Source organism: Monodon monoceros, unplaced genomic scaffold, assembly GCF_005190385.1.
Source record: "Monodon monoceros isolate NGI ecotype Baffin Bay Population unplaced genomic scaffold, NGI_Narwhal_1 Super_Scaffold_21, whole genome shotgun sequence".
Classification (NCBI taxonomy): domain Eukaryota; kingdom Metazoa; phylum Chordata; class Mammalia; order Artiodactyla; family Monodontidae; genus Monodon; species Monodon monoceros.
Genome location: NW_021703778.1, coordinates 141,574,213 through 141,591,055, shown reverse-complemented (window position 1 = coordinate 141,591,055; position 16,843 = coordinate 141,574,213). Strand labels below are relative to the sequence as shown.

Below are 16,843 nucleotides of genomic sequence, written 5' to 3'. Positions count from 1 at the left end.
AGACTGTCCTTCCCTTAGGACCTAAGCAAGATGATGTGCCAGCGTTGAAATACTAAGGTGAGGTAAGGTGAGGTGAGTCCAGACTTGCCCACAGCAGCAGGATAAGGGCTTCGGACAAGCTGTGTGGTTTCTCTCAGGTGGGGTATTTCAGTCTAAGTGCTCATTTGTCCTTGAGCACTCATACTAGAGTAAAAATAACAGTAAGTGGCTTGGAAGTAAATTTGAAATTCTTCAAAGAACAGTGCTTCCCACATGCAGCAGAAGAAAGATGTATATGAGAAGAAAATCTAAGCCATCTGCACCCTGATTGCAATTCACTGTTAGTACAAAGGTGGTAAGATGCTTCTCAGAATGGAGGCTGACAGGCAAAGATAAACTTCACTGGGGCCAGCACTAATGTGGCCAGGGACAACAGGAGGAGTTGCTCAGTTGTGTTCACTCAACAGAGTTTACTTGAGCTGTGCAGAAGGGTCCTGCAGTGCTTCTCTACAAGACAGTCATGTTGTAAGGAAATTGGGTAGCTAGTATTTCATATTACTAAAATTGGGAAGTGACTTCTTTTCTGGAGCCCAAAGCCATGAGCTAATGGAATATTCCAGCTGAAGTACAGAATGCTAGCTTTCAAGACTCCCCGTGTCTGGCTTTGTTAGTACCTCCACCAAGGCTGGAAAAAGGCAATAAAATACTAAGATATCTGGGCGCCAATCCAGATCCTTAAGCATGAGAGACGTTCTTGGGAACGTCTAGGGAAGCTGGCATGGAAGACATTTGGAGGGAAGGAGGTTAGGAAGACTGCAATAGAAGGAATGAAATGCTAGGTGCCTTCAAACTGCTTTCCAGATCCACAGAACTAGTATTGAACATGCGATGGATTGGCCTTTAAAACACTAGGTCATAAAGTTTCTTGAAAATCCCTAAGTAAGGGAATTCCCTGGCAGTCCAGTGGTTAGGACTCTGCTCTTTCACTGCTGAGGGCCCGGGTTCGATCCCTGGTCGGGGAACTAAGATCCTGAAAACTGCAGTGCAGCCAAAAAAAAAAAAAATCCCCAAGTAAAATCCGAAGTTTAAAATGGAAGTCAATAAAACTGCAGGATTGGTTTGGGAGAAATTCCCTTTGGTGGAATGCATATATTCCATGAAATAACAATCATATAATGACCTGAGCACCAGCACACTTAAACATGTACCTAAAACAGGTGAGTGTGTGTTTGTTGGCAATTGGCATAGGCTTTCAAAGGGAAAACATCTCCCTGTTGGACTATTCCTAGGCACTATGGCTAGTGACACTATTTGGGGCCTCCCCCTACCACTTTTTTAACTTATATTTTCTTCATGTCTCAGAGTCAGTATTTTCTAACATTTCTAGTCTCTCCAAGACCCCACCTTAAATTGCTAAAGCTAATGTCTGTTCTTTTCTCTTCCTCTTAAGAGAGACCTGTGAGTCGGATGGAAGTGGCATTGAAGTAGCAAAAGAAGTGGATTCTGTACTGATTTCTTCAGTGGAGTAGCTTCATGAACCTTGGGCAAATCACTCAGACTCTTTGGAACTGTGAAATGGAGGTCCCTCTTAAGTCTAAAATCTCATTCTTTCCATCTCATGGCCTGTCTACATCCTGTTCCAATGAGTTCTCATACCTGAGCCATCCCTATAGTGCCCACCAGAACCAGTCTGTGAGCCAAGATCTTTGGCAAGTGTACAACTGCTCGGAGCCTCAAGCTCCTCATTTGTGAAATGGGGGGAAGAATACCTGTCTCAGCACATTGTTAGAGTGTTAAACATGTGGGCACACGTGTGTGTGTGTGTGTGTGTGTGTGTGTGGCTTAGAACAGAGCCTGATGTATGGAAAACACTGAAGTGCTTGCTGTCATTAGCATATCCTCTCTATTCTGCTCTCAGTGCTTGTCGAAAGCAACGTGCACACCACAAAGAAGGCTTTTTTCAATGGGGTCTGCCAAGGAATATAGAAACAGAGAAAGAACTTACTGTTTATTAGCAAACCCTACTCTGAAACCACAGGAAAGAGTAAATTATCCCCATTATAGTGGACCTGACTGGAGCTGAGTTTGGGGACTTAGACACCGCCTCCAACTTGGGGAGCCAACTGTCTAAAGGCTCTGTCTGAGAGCTTCAAAAAAAAGCCAGCCTTGGCTGACAGGGCCCACAGATCCCTGCTTACTACAGCAAGTCTTCAGGGGATGGGGGAGAACTAGCAGATTTCATTAAACTGCAGTCTTAATATGGTGGTACTGGAGATGACCCAGACCTCAGGAGCTGGGACAGCAAACTTCTCCCTGGCCTTCAGAGTTAAAATTCCCCGATCTGGCACTGGGCCAGCCCTAGAGAATCAGAAAAGTGGCAAGCCATGGAAATGTTCTGTGTTTGTGCCCGAGAAAAGTTTTTATCGGAGTTTTCCATGCAGGACTGTTTTGCATGTGTATGTGTGTTAAATATTCTGTAACATCTGATTCAAGAAGAAGCTAAACCGTAAAAAAGCCAACAGAAGCCTGACTAGGCCAAGGGGAAAAAGGGTCAAGTGTTCAGTCCCAGCCCGCTAAACCCTCAGGACAGATCTGGAATAGAGATTTAAGAGCACATGTGCGGCCTTGGAGAGGGCAGACAGAGCAATATGAGAGAGGAGGGGTTTGAATTGCTGGTGGAAAAGAGGCAGTGGAATTATACTTGTGGGGGGGGAAAGCTTTTCAAATAAAACACATCTGCCAGAAGAGAAGCTAGAACAAGGGTAGGGAAGAGTGGTCCTGAAGGAGGTAGGGGTGCTTAGCTGTATCATCCCGTCCAGTGCCCTCGTTTTTGAGATGGAGAGTGGCTTGGCCTGGCCTCTGAGGCTGGTGCTTTCCTCACATCTTGCTATTTCTAGATGTGGTTCTTTGGTTGGAGGGGACGCTTACCTTCTTTCCTTGATCTTCCCACCCTCAACCAGTGTGACTCCAGCGGGGGCTCTGATGACAATATGCAGCTGTAGCAAGGGATTGAAGATGGCCTGTAAGGAGGAAGCGCAAGGAGGGAAGAGCCTTGTGCAAAGGGAAACCAGAGTCCGCTGAGCTTGGACCACCCTCACCCCCAGAAAATCAGCACCAGGGCCCTTAAACTCGGACTAACGTGACTTGTCCCTGCACCTCTCAGCAACTCTGGAGGCTCGTAGGTTGCTGAATGCCGTCTTGATGTTTCAGCGCCAAGAAATGTCAACAAATCTCTTGGGTGAATTTCAGAGGGGAGCAATAAACATGTTGGGAGACTGGAAGAAAAGATCAAAGGGACCGGAGTGTGGGAACTGAGGTCATTAGGTTTTAGGTACACCGGCGCTCAACAACGGGAGAAGACTTTTCCGGTTGTAAGCACCCAAGGACCAGAAGAGGAAGGAACAAATTTTAAATGGAATCTGCCCAGCTGCAGGCCAAAGAAGACTGGTTCAAATTGCTGTTCCTCTTGGCTGCTGGGTCCTGGTAAGATCTTTTTCCTAAACTAGCTCCGAGAAGCAGCTTACAGTTCAGACCCCTTCATCTTTATCTGAGTTTTAAACTTCCCTGCTCAAAGGAAATTCCAGCACTTTGTTCCTCAAGCACCTGCCTGGGTTGGAATTCCATGGGCAGGTGCTACCTAGTTTAGCCTTACTGGGGGAGGCTGGGCAGCCCCAGTAGGTGGAAGAGCTGGCAGAGACTCTGCCTCATTCCGATCTGGCTGACCATGGGGGCAAGAGTTGACACAAAGGCAAATTTGTCCTTCTCTTCAGGCCAGTGTCTAAATCCTACAACTTCCCCAGCTTGTCTTTCTGCCGAGAGACCAGAGAAGATGTCCTAGGCTTGGGCTCCTACTGAGTCAGGGTGCTCTGTGTGTCCCTCGTGAGGTCAGTTGAGTCCAGTCAGCAGCTACATCTGACCTGCTGACCTCCTCTCTCTTCTCCCCTAATTTGGGATCCAGTCGGCAACCTCGCTTCCCCCTAAGACAGGAGAGTACACTGGAGGTATCCCAGAGGGGTGGGGGTTAGGAGCCCCTGCCCGCTAAACATCCACGCTATTTTTACCTCTTCATCTCTCAGGTCAATATGTATGAAGAATTCGGGGAAAAGACAGTTCTTGGATTCCACTCAGAAGGGAAGGAAGAGGATGGTTGGCTGGGTTGATCCTGATGTTGGTACCCTGGACAACAGGAGCCAGGGGGAACCAGGAAGAGGGATGGGGGCGTGAAAAGACAGAGGACCACTGGTTAGCATGCCTCTGGGGTCTCCTTTGGAAAACAGTCGAACTTAGGAAATAGATGAAACCGTTGGAGCAGCAGGCTTAAGAGGCAAAGCTCTGACTTCATTCAAGAGGATTGGCTCATGTGTGTCCGAGATCACTTAGACCTTCTAGTTATTTATTTATTTTATTTATGGCTGTGTTGGGTCTTCGTTGCTGCACACGGGCCTTCTCTAGTCGCGGTGAGTGGGGGCTACTCTTCATTGTGGTGCGCAGGCCTCTCATTGTGGTGGCTTCATCTTGTTGCGGAGCACGGGCTCTAGGCGCGTGGGCTTCAGTAGTTGCAGCATGCAGGCTCAGTAGTTGTGGCGCACGGGCTTAGTTCCTCGCGGCATGTGGGATCTTCCCAGACCAGTGTTCGAACCCGTGTTCCCTGCATTGGCAGGCGGATTCTTAACCACTGCGCCACCAGGGAAATCCATAGATTTTCTCTTTTTAATGGGCATTGGCTCTTGTGATTGCTGATGCAGGGAAAGATCAAGGACTCTACCATTTCAGCCCTGGGTGCCTTTGGGGCCAGGGACAAGGCCTTGGCAGTCAGGAAGATTTCTGGCCAGGCCCTTGCCAGTAACACTTGACCTTATGACCGATGACGGCCTCTTCAGGAGGCCTCTTCAATTCCTGGACGGTGCTCAAGTCCGAGTGTTCCCACCTTCAAAATCTAGAGTAGCCGGTAGCCTCTTTAAGGTGTTCTCTAGGCCCGGAGGGCAGGACCACTATACCCTGCAGCCTGTGGAGTGCCTAACCCTAGAGGTTGCTATTCACACTGTGGTCCACAAGACTGGCCCCTCCCAGCGCGATGGGAGGCACCACCTGCTCAGCTGCACACTGTGGTCCTGCCAGCGCCATCCAGTGGACCTCCCAGTCCAGAAAAGGAGGCATGTGAGCCCCGCGGTCTCCTCCTTCATGCTCTCCTTGCCGCCACACCAAGTGCACTATGGGCTCCCTCCCTAGAGCGTTCCCCTCCCCAGTCTCCCTTCCTTCCCCCTCTTATGAGCAGCATTTAGCTCAAGGACCAGGTCACCGCAGAGGGGGGGTGGAGGGAAAGCTTGAGCCCAGCACACATCTGTGACACCTGCTGAGCTGACGGTCACAGGGATTTTCTTCTTCTCAGTCCTCAGTGTGACTTCAAGGCCTAGGAGAGTTTCAGCTGCCCAGTTTTCCACGCTGCTTCTGACATTCAGTCCTCCCCACTTGGACACGCTGTGGGTCCTGCTCTGTGAGGGGCAGTGAGATCAGAGGGTGAGATTTGAGAAGCAGCTTCTGCACCATCCCTGCCTTCTGGTGATCAGACTCTCCTTTGCCCCTTTCCACCCACTTCTGGGCATTTCTCTCCTGCTGCTGCTTCCCGTCAGTCCCAGCAGAGAGGGAACTAACAAGCTTATTCTAACTCTCAGCTGTCTCCTGAGCTCTGCGTCCCTTGCTGGTGCCAAGAAACCTCCTTCCTCCTTGCTCTGAGTCAGAGCCCAGCCACCTTAGAATAGCAGAACAGTGAGTCAGGGAGAGATGAGGGCCATGGTAGGGGGGACTGTGAGGGTCCAGGGTAGCCTGGGGTTGTAGGCTATACAAAGTAGAGATGAGGCTTACCTTGCAATGTTACTGTCTGGGTTAGTGGGGGGAAAAAAAAAAATATATATATATATATACATATAAATACATATGTACATATATATGGGGGTGTGTGTATATATATATATATATATATATATATATATATCTCATCTAGCACAACATCCATCATGAAGTAGGCACTGGGTAAAGAGAGCTGCTATTATTGTCATCATAATCTTGTCTTCTTCCAGGTCCAGTGACCTGCTGACCTTTGGCTTCATGTCCATCATGCCGGTATTAAGTGAAATGTCAAGGAAAAATGGGAGTAGGAAGTCCTGGCGACTTCTCCAACTGTGTCCTCTCCTCTTCCTAATCTATTCCCTCTCAGCATTTATGAGAAAGTGACATGGAAATAAAGCTCAGTGTTTTGAAATGCTGGGTTCTTTCTTTGTCCTAAATACTTCCAAATAGAGCCAGCCACAGAAGCCGCTCCGCAGAGCTAGAATTTGAAAACCAGAAGCCAGTGAGGGGAAAGAAGTGGCCACAGGCAGAGGGAGCCTAGACCCTCACAGCCACCGCGACTCCTCCCCGCTGTCCGCCCCACGCTTCCAGTGACTTACTGGGATTGTCCAACAGAGCTTTGATCTGTCTGGTAGGAGTATGGCCTTCACTTAGGAAAAGACGATAATGAGAAATCCAAACTTAGCAAACCAAAATGAGGACAAAGGGATTCACGTTACATACAAATGGATTCTTGGCAAAAGACTTCGGATGATGCTGCTGTGTGAAAAGAGGCACCCCTGGGTGTAGGGATGCAGGGTAAGCGCTGAGCGAGTCCCTTAAAAAGAAACCACTCCCCCAGGAGACCCAGAGTGATGTGTTAACCCTGAGCTTTGCCCAGATGGTTGATCCTCCCAAAATGTAGGAAGTTTCCCCAGGGAAGAAATTTCACAGTTTCCACTATCCATAAGGATTTTAATCTCTCTCTAGGAAGTCACCAGAAATCCGAGGGAAAATTCCCAGCTGATCCCTTGAATCCTCCCTTCTCTTCCCAGTTCCTTGGTACTCCTAGTGCTGGGGAGGGTTTAAGGAGCCAATTCCCTCCCAGCATTTCCTCCCCAGTTACAAAACATGAAAATGGTCATTGTAGGGTCAAAGATCTTTGCATCCCAAGAACAAAAGAAAGTTTTTGGAACAGTAGTTTTTCTTCAGAATTTTCATCCACAAGGGATAGATAAAGAACAACCTTACTTTATGAGACCAGGATGTTTAAATGAAGACAGTATCCTAGAAACTTAGCAAAGTGATGTGAGACATGAAGTAAAAAGATGTGTCTATCTCTGTCCTTCAGTAGGCACGGTGCATCTCAGTACTGGTGTCCTGAGGCTTTGCAAATCAGGATGGCGAGTATCTGTTTTGGCTATTATTTCCATGTGGGGAAAATGGACGAAAAGAACAATTCCGATTCCCTGCAGCCCCAGTCTTGTTGCCTGCCAGCAGTGGAGACTGTTCACGGTCGGGCGCTACTCAAAGTAAGTATGCACATATTCTATTGATATGTCCCAGCAATCCTCTCCTGGACATACGTTCTAGACATTCTCACCCAGGTTCTGAAGGGGACACGCAAGATTCCACTGTGGGTTTGCATGTGGTGCCAGGGAAGTGGGTGATAAAGTGGGAGTGGAGGTCCAAAATGTGGTAGTAACCCACCCCCGAGGACCTACAGCAGACGGCACAATGGACCAGATGTACTGCTCATGGCAACATAGATGGATCCCAAAACCACAGAGCTGAGTGAAGAAAGTACAGAATAAGGACTGCAACATAATACAACCACATGTGTAAATTAAAAATGCACGCACACAAGAGGAACACACGTTTATCATAAACACATAAAACAAAAGATACACATTGTGTAAACTGGAACAGTTACCTATGTGGGAAGGAACATGAGAATGGGGAACAGAGGTGAATATATAAATAAACCAGGACCACACTAAAACTTGTACACGAATGTTCATATCAGAGTGATTCCTAATACCCAGAAATTGGAAACAACCCAAATGTCCATGAATTGATGGATACACGAAAGTGGTATATCCATACAATGGGGTAATATTTGGCCATAAACAGGAATAAAGTGCTAATTAATGCTACAACGTGGATGACCTTTGAAAACATTATGCTAAGTGAAAGAAGCCTGCACAAAAGACCACATATTGTGTGACTCCATTTTTATGAAATGTCCGGAATTAGCAAATCTAAAGAAACAGAAAGTAGATTATGGTTGCCTAGCGCTAGGGGGCAGGGGGGGTTGAGGGAAAATGGGGAGTGACTGCTAATGGGTGTAAGGTTTCTTCCTGGGGTGATGAAAATGTTTTAAACTTAGATTGTAGTGATGGATGTACAGCTCAGTATATATATCAAAAACCATTGTTTTACACATTAAATGGGCAAGTTTTATGGTATGTGAACTATATCTCAATAGAGACTTTTACAAAGAAAAACAGGAGGGGGAGGGTATGCTTAAGTGGTTGCCTGTGGGTCCTTCCTCTTTGTGCTTCTGGTTTCATAGGGAACTGGGTGAGGTTCACCTACCTTAACCCTGCCCATGGGCCATTGCCCTCAGATGTGCGCATTTGCCTCTGGCCCTTCTGGCTCAAAAACCCAGCACTGGCCAAAGGCTCCCTGGAACTGAGTCAAAGCTGACTCCAGGACAGGACTGACCAGCTACATGCAGACCATGTCCTCCACTGCCCAAAGAGGCTCACTGCCAGCCTGGGGTGGAGGGTTTCCTCACAATGGAAGTTGGAAGGGACATTCAGGGCCTTTGGTGTTCTATTAACTAAAAGTAAGTTTATCATCAGTCAGCAGTGTAATTCTAAGAAGACATATCTTTCCTTCCTGGCTTTGTCATACTTAACTTCTCTGAGCCTCAGTTTCTCTCTCTGAGAAATGGGCATATAATTACCTAGAGCAGTTTGGGACAGTAAACTTAACCTGCCTTCCAAAAATGTGACCCGTTCCTCCAAAGAGACAACCACATATACTAATACAGTCTTGAATCTGGCAAAATTGGTAGAAGGCTCCAGATCATGGGAAGTAAAGCATAATCTGAATTGAGAGTCTGTTATGTGCCAGACAGTGGTGGGTGCTGGGAAACAAAGATGTGTGGAATGGTTTTAGGAGTCAGGTATCTTGGGTACAAATGACAGAAACCCAACTTAAACTGACAGCAGCAGAAGAAGGGAATGCAGTGGCTCAGAAATGAGCGGAGTGGTAGAGACTCCTCTCCCCCTCTGCATCATTTTCTGTGGATGGTCCGAGAAAAATTCCTATCCCTCCTAGCTTACTGACCTGGATGGGAGATGAGAGACTCTTTCAGCAGATTCCTAGTCTCCCTTCCTTTGGAAACTGAGTGGGTATGTCCAGTGCTGTAACTACAGTCGAATGGAAATGCAGAGAAGCCGATATCCTCTCAGGAAAAATCTCAACACTTTTAAGCCTGAAAGGAGTCTCTGCCCATTAGGAGGCTAGTAGTGGCAAGTGACAGAAAATGGGGCTTAAACTGCATGGAACAATGATGGTGACTTATTGGCTCTCCCGTAACTGAAAAGTTCTGGGATAGAGTGGCCTGAAGGTTTATCAGGGCTCTATCCCCTTCCCTGCAGTTCTCTCGGCTCTGCCCTCCATGTGTGTCTGCTCTGTCTCAGGCTGGCTGCCTCCATGGCGGTGAGGTAGCCCTCATCATCAATCAGAGCAACACACTGCCTTGTTCCCGTCTGGGGATAAGGCCAGAGCAGCTTCCTGCAGTCGCTGAAGGAAAGTCTGTAAAGGGTGGCTCTGCCTGGACCACCGCGGCCTGGGCAACGCCCATGTCAACTCCTGAGACCGTGATGGGCTGATGTGCTTCTATGAGTCAGAATCCACCTGGAAAATCACAGCTCACTTCCCAGTGGGAGAGCGTGGAAGGACATGGAGAACACGAACACAGTGCTTCCCACAGGGTCACAGATCTCATTTACAGGAGAGGATATGGGGGCCAAAGCTTGCCCAAGGCTCCACATCTGGTTTGTGGCAAATCTAAGACCAGATGTCAGTGGTTTTGCCTACAGTTGGCTGCTTCTGAATCAATAATAGAATAGAAGACCTTGATGGGAAGCAAACACCCCATCACTAAGGAGATTCAAGCCGAGGCTTGATGGCATCCTAGCTATAAAAGGAATTACCACACTGATTTCCAAGGGAGGACAGAGGCCTCTGTTACTGGTGCTCCGTGGGAACAGCATGGGGATGAGACAACTAATCTCAGGAAGGGATAGTGGAGATGGGGCTCTGCAGCAGGGCTGGGCTCATCCTGTCCGCTTTCTTGGATTTGTAACTTCCTGAGAGAGGCTGACTCCCCTCTGCCTTCCCCTCCTCTCTGCCCTTTTCCCAGGTTGAGATGGACAAGCTGGGGCTGGTAATTGTGTTAGTTCAGCTTCTTCCCTGGCCCTGCCAGCCCAGTAATCTGATTTCCAAGGGACGAGGGACGGCAGGGCCCAGGCTCTGGAAGAAATCTCCTCCCTTGTGTCCATCGGGCCTGTTAATTTGATAGAACTACTTGCTGAGCTTCCACAGAACCCTCATTAGGAACAAATTTCATCTGGTTCCCACAGCCCTGGCCCTGAAGAGCTCTCCAGCTCTCAGCCCAGAAGAAACTTCAGCTTCCAATTTAATTTCTGCATAAGGAAATTGTCTTTATTATAATAATAACAACCAGAGATTGAGCATCTACTGCATGTCAGACACAGTACCGGGTGCTTTGTATCTGATGACTCAGTGTGTGCGCTGTTAGACTTGTGAATTCACAGGTGCTCCAAGCTAGGCTCTTGGCTAATGATCCCCTTTGTCACATGATTCTCCCTCCATTTGAATGGATTTGCTCTTGGGCCTGGGACCTTTGGCCAAATCTGAGGATCGCGTGATCCTCAGTGTTTCCAGGGCAAGATGGCTGCCTGAGTGAAGCAGGATCTGACCCAAGTCTCCTCTCCTGCCCAAGGGTTCCTGGTGTCTCACAGGTGCCAGCAGCCACTCAGGACACCCGTTGGAGCTCACCTTCACCATCCCGCCCCATCACCATAACAACCACCTGTGGCTTCAAACCCTATTCTAAAGCTCATCCTGCCAAGCATCATGGAAGGTATGTAGCTCGGTGGAAAGAAAGACCCTGGGCCCTGGAGAGAAGCAGCTTTGCCACCTATCAGCTACGTGACCTGGGACAAGTTATCTAAACTCTGAGCTGGGGCTTCCTCATCTGGGAATGGTGAGAGTGTAATCTACCTTAGAGGACATTTGTGAGAATTAAATGAAGTAAAAGATATGCAACCTAGTCTCCAATTTCACTGTGTGGGATGGGAATTATTAATCACCCCTGGCTCAAGTATTTTCCAAGGGCCTGAACCACCTCTATGCCTGGCCATCTGGCCCTACGCTTTGACTTCCTCCCCAGGAATCCCAGGATAATCACAGGGTTGTGGGGCTGTGGAGGGATTGCCAGATTGCTCATCACTTGGAAACTGCAGTCACCTGCTTGTTCTTTGAGGGTCCCTGTCCCCACAGAGCTCATGTTTTTATGACACAGATGACAGATAAGTAAATGAATATATAAAGTATCATGTTGTGACATGCTCTGTCCCAGTGGACATCAGGGAGGCTACAGGGATCCCAGCTAGGGTGCTGGTGTCAGTGCCACCCTAGGGAAGTGACAAATGACTTTCCATGCACCACTCCACCCAGACAATAGGCACCCGCTTCCCCAGGCCATCAGCCTGCTACCTAAATCAGTCGGTGCCCACAGTTACAGCCTCCACTCCAAAGAAGCCTCTTCTCTTAGGCTGTTTCCGCAGTCAGACCTGGGCTCAGCCCCCTGCTTCTGCTGCCCAACATTGTCGTGAGTGCAAATTCTGGGCAGCTCAGGGAGATACCGACTCCCCCTCTCAAAGAGCGCCACGACTGGCTCCCCTGCCTCTTTTGAATCTATTCAGATGTCACCTCTCCCAGGAAGTCTTCCCTGACCACCTGTTCTAAATTAGCCAGCCTCACACATGACCCCCACCCCACTTTCCCCCATCCTAACTGCCCGTCTCCTTAGCCAAAACTAACAAGTGAGTCCAACAAGGTCACATGATACAAAGTCAATATACAAAAATCAATTGTATTTTAGGATTCATTTTGACTTAACATTTGTATAAAGTGTGAGGTAAGGGTTGAAGTTAGTTGTTTTCATATGGATATCAGGTTGTTCCAACACCATTTGTTGAAAACATTATTGTTTCTCCATAAAATAACCTTGGCCCTTTTGTAAAAAATTTCACCGACTATATATGTATTGGCTTATTTCTGGCTCTATAAAGTTCCATTGATCTATATGTCTATCTTTATAGAAATACCACATTGTCTTGATTATGTAGCTTTGTAATAAGTCTTGAAATCAGACAAGTCTTCCAGCTTTGTTTTTTGGCCACATTGCACAGCTTATGGGATCTTAGCTCCCTGACCAGGAATTGAACCTAGGCCCTCGGCAGTGAAAGCGTGGAGTCCTAACCACTGGACTGCCAGGGAATTCCCTGTTCTTCTTTTATAAAATTGTTTCAGTTATTCTAGGTACTTTCTATTTCCACATACATTTTATTTTTTATTTAATTTTTAAAGTTTTGTATTGAAGTATAGTTGATTTACAATGCTGTGTTAGCTTCTGGTGTACAGTAAAGAGGTTAGGTTTTATATATATATATATATATATATATATATATATATATTCTTTTTCATTATGATTTATTACAGGGTATTAAATATAGTTCCCTGTGCTATACAAGTAGGACCTTGTTGTTTATTTTATATATAGCAGTTTGTAAATTTCCACATATATTTTGGAGTCAGCTTGTCAATTTCTATGGGAAAAAATAAAATAAAAAAGCCAACTAGCAGCTTATTGGGATTGCTTTGAACAATTTGCAATTGAAAAATAGCTTAATTTGAGGAGAATTGATATCTTAACAATATTGTGGCTTTTGATCCATAAACATGGTGTATCTGTCCATTTAATGTTCATTTACTTGGGTCTTATTAAAATTTTCAAAGGAATATTTTATAGTTTCCTGTAGAGAGTTCCTCACATATTATGTTAAATCTATCCCTGAGAAATCAAGTTTTTGTGTTATTGTAAATTGTATTTTTATATTTTCATTTCTAACTATTTATTGCTAATATATAGAGATACATTTGATTTTTGTATATTGACTTTGTATCATGTGATCTTGCCAAACTTATTTATTAGTTTTGGTAGCTTTTTGTAGGTACCTTAGGACTTCCAAAGTAGACAGTCATGTTGTCTTTGAATAAGGGTAGTTTCCTTTTCAATCTGTATAGCTTTTATTTGTTTTACTTTCCTTATGGCACTGTCTAGGACCTCCTCTACAGTGTTGAAAAGAAGTGGTGAGGTGGTCATTTTTGTTCTTTACCCAATCTTTGGGGGAAAACATTCAGTCTTTCACCATTAAGTATTATATTGGCTGGAGATTATTCATAGATGTCCTTTAACAAGTTAAGAAAGTTCCTGTCTATTTATTGTTTACTGAATGGCTTTTGAATTTTGTCAAAAAATTTTATAACTCAAGTGAGATGATCATATAGTTGTTTGGTTTTTTTTTCAGTGGCGCTAGTATGGTGAATTACATTGATTAATTTTCAAGTGGTAAAAAAACCTTTCATTCCTGGGATAAAACTGGTCATGCCTCATTTCCCTTTCTATCCTATTGCCAGATTTGATTTGTTAAAATTTTGTTAAGGGTCTATGTTCATTAGGGATTCATTTTTTTTTCTTGTGATCTTATAATCAAACCTTTTTTTCTGATTTGGGTATCAGGGTAGTGCTGGCCTCAAAATATGAGTTGGGAACTGTTCCTTTTTTTTTTTTTTTTTTTTTCATTTTCTGTGTAGAATTGATTCAATTTCTTCCTTAAATGTTAGGTCTGATTTACTATTAAAGCCATCTGGACCTGGAATTTTCTTTATGGGAAGATTTTTTTAAAAATCAGTTTACTGATGTATTGTTTATGGCTGCTTTCACACTAGAAAGGCAGAGCTCAGTAAATGCAACAGAGAACATATGGTCCACCAAAGCCAAAAGCACTATCTTTCCTTCCACAAAAGAAGTTTGCCAACCCTGCTCCACAGCAGTGCCCTGCCCATACGATGGCTGCTTGACTTAATTCAGCTTCCTTGAAGAGGCTGACTCTGAGATGGAAACTGAGCCAAGTGGCTGACAGGGTCTTGGTGCTCCTGCCAGGTTTCAGGCCTGAGCCTCTGAGGTGGGAGAGCCGAGTTCAGGACATTGGACCACCAGAGACCTCCCAACCCCACGTAATATCAAACAACGAAAGCTCTCCCAGAGATCTCCATCTCAACGCTAAGACCCAGATCCACTCAGTGACCAGCGAGCTACAGTGCTAGACACCCTATGCCAAACAACTAGCAAGACAGGAGCACAACCCCCACCCATTAGCAGAAAGGCTGCCTAAAATCATAACGAGGTCACAGACACCCGAAAACACACCACCAGATGTGGACCTGCCCACCAGAAAGACAAGATACAGCCTCATGCACCAGAACACAGGCACCAATCCCCTCTACCAGGAAGCCTACACAACCCACTGAACCAACCTTACCCACTGGGGGCAGACACCAAAAACAACAGGAACTACGAACCTGCAACCTGAGAAAAGGAGACCCAAAACACTGTAAATTAAGCAAAATGAGAAGAAAGAGAAGTACACAGCAGATGAAGGAGCAAGGTAAAAACCCACCAGACCTAACAAATGAAGAGGAAATAGGCAGTCTACCTGAAAGAGAATTCAGAGTAATGATAGTAAAGATGATCCAAAATCTTGGAAATAGAATGGAGAAAATACAAGAAATGTTTAACAAGGACCTAGAAGAACTAAAGAGCAAACAAACAATGATGAACAACACAATAAATGAAATTAACAATTCTCTAGAAGGAATCAGTAGCAGAATAACTGAGCCAGAAGAACAGATAAGTGACCTGGAAGATAAAATAGTGGAAATAACTACTGCAGAGCAGAATAAAGAAAAAATAATGGGAAGAATTGAGGACAGTCTCAGAGACCTCTGGGACAACATTAAATGCACCAACATTCGAATTATAGGGGTCCCAGAAGAAGAAGAGAAAAAAAAGGGATGAAGAAAATATTTGAAGAGATTGTAGTTGAAAATTTCCCTAATATGGGAAAAGAAATAGTCAAGTCCAGGAAACGCAGACAGTCCCATACAGGATAAATCCAAGGAAAAACATGCCAAGACACATATTAATCAAACTATCAAAAAGTAAATACAAAGAAAAAATATTAAAAACAGCAAGGGAAAAGCAACAAATAATATACAAGGGAATCCCCATAAGGTTAACAGCTGATCTTTCAGCAGAAACTCTGCAAGCCAGAAGGGAGTGGCAAGACATATTTAAAGTGATGAAAGGGGAAAACCTACAACCAAGATTACTCTACCCAGCAAGAATCTCACTCAGATTCGATGGAGAAATTAAAACCTTCACAGACAAGCAAAAGCTAAGGGAATTCAGCACCACAAACCAGCTTTACAACAAATGCTAAAGGAACTTCTCTAGGCAAGAAACACAAGAGAAGGAAAAGACCTACAATAACAAACCCAAAACAATTAAGAAAATGGTAATAGGAACATACATATCGATAACTACCTTAAATGTAAGAGGATTAAATGCTCCAACCCAAAGACATAGACTGGCTGAATGGATATAAAAACAAGACCCATCTATATGCTGTCTACAAGAGACCCACTTCAGGCCTAGGGACACATACAGACTGAAAGTGAGGGTATGAGAAAAGATTACATGCAAATGGAAATCAAAAGAAAGTTGGAGTAGCAATTCTCCTATCAGAAAAAATAGACTTTAAAAAAAAGACTAATACAAGAGACAAGGAAGACACAATATAATGATCAAGGGATCGATCCAAGAAGAAAATATAACAATTGTAAATATTTATGCACCCAACACATAAGGGTGCATAAATACATAAGGCAAATGCTAACAGCCATAAAAGGGGAAATCGACAGTAACAAAATAATAGTAGTAGACTTTAACACCCCACCTTCACCAATGGACAGATCATCCAAAATGAAAATAAATAAGGAAACACAAGCTTTAAATGATACATTAAACAAGATGGACTTAATTGATATTTATACGACATTCCATCCAAAAAAAAACAAAATACACTTTCATCTCAAGTGCTCATGGAAGAACATTCTCCAGGATAGATCATATCTTGGGTCACAAATCAAGCCTTGGTAAATTTTAAAAAATTGAAATCGTATCAAGTATCTTTTCCTACCACAATGCTATGAGACTAGATGTCAATTACAGGAAAAAATCTGTAAAAAGTACAAACACATGGAGGCTAAACAATAGACTACTAAATAACCAAGAGATCACTGAAGAAATCAAAGAGGAAATCAAAAAATACCTAGAAACAAATAACAATGAAAACACGATGATCCAAAACCTATGGGATGCAGCAAAAGCAGTTCTAAGCAATACAAGCTTAGAAGTTTATAGCAATACAAGCCTACCTCAAGAAACAAGCTTAGAAGTTTATAGCAATACAAGCCTACCTCAAGAAACAAGAAAAATCTCAAATAAACAATCTAACCTTAAGCCTAAAGGACTAGAGAAAGAAGAACAAACAAAACCCAAAGTTAGTAGAAGGAAAGAAATCATAAAGATCAGAGCAGAAATAAATGAAAAAGAAATGAAAGAAACAATAGCAAAGATCAATAAAACTAAAAGCTGGTTCTTTGAGAAGATAAAGAAAATTGATAAACCATTAACCAGACTCATCAAGAAAAAAAGGGAGAACACTCAAATCAATAGAATTAGAAATGAAACTGGAGAAGTAACAACTGACACTGCAGAAATACAAAGGATCATGAGAGATTACTACAA

The 16,843-nt window shown here is 44.5% G+C and overlaps 1 protein-coding gene across 1 annotated transcript in view; it reads left to right on the top strand.

Annotated features, from left to right (window-relative positions):
- The first annotated feature begins 3,913 nt into the window (after positions 1-3,913).
- LOC114903544 overlaps positions 3,914-16,843 on the top strand; it is a 38,631-nt gene continuing 25,701 nt past the window's right edge. The window contains exons 1-5 of the mRNA XM_029236416.1: positions 3,914-4,436; positions 5,369-5,496; positions 6,057-6,624; positions 7,157-7,337; positions 10,847-10,987. Coding sequence (XP_029092249.1) covers positions 6,618-6,624; positions 7,157-7,337; positions 10,847-10,987 — 329 coding nt within the window. The 5' untranslated portion in view covers positions 3,914-4,436; positions 5,369-5,496; positions 6,057-6,617. The remainder of the gene's footprint in view (positions 4,437-5,368; positions 5,497-6,056; positions 6,625-7,156; positions 7,338-10,846; positions 10,988-16,843) is intronic.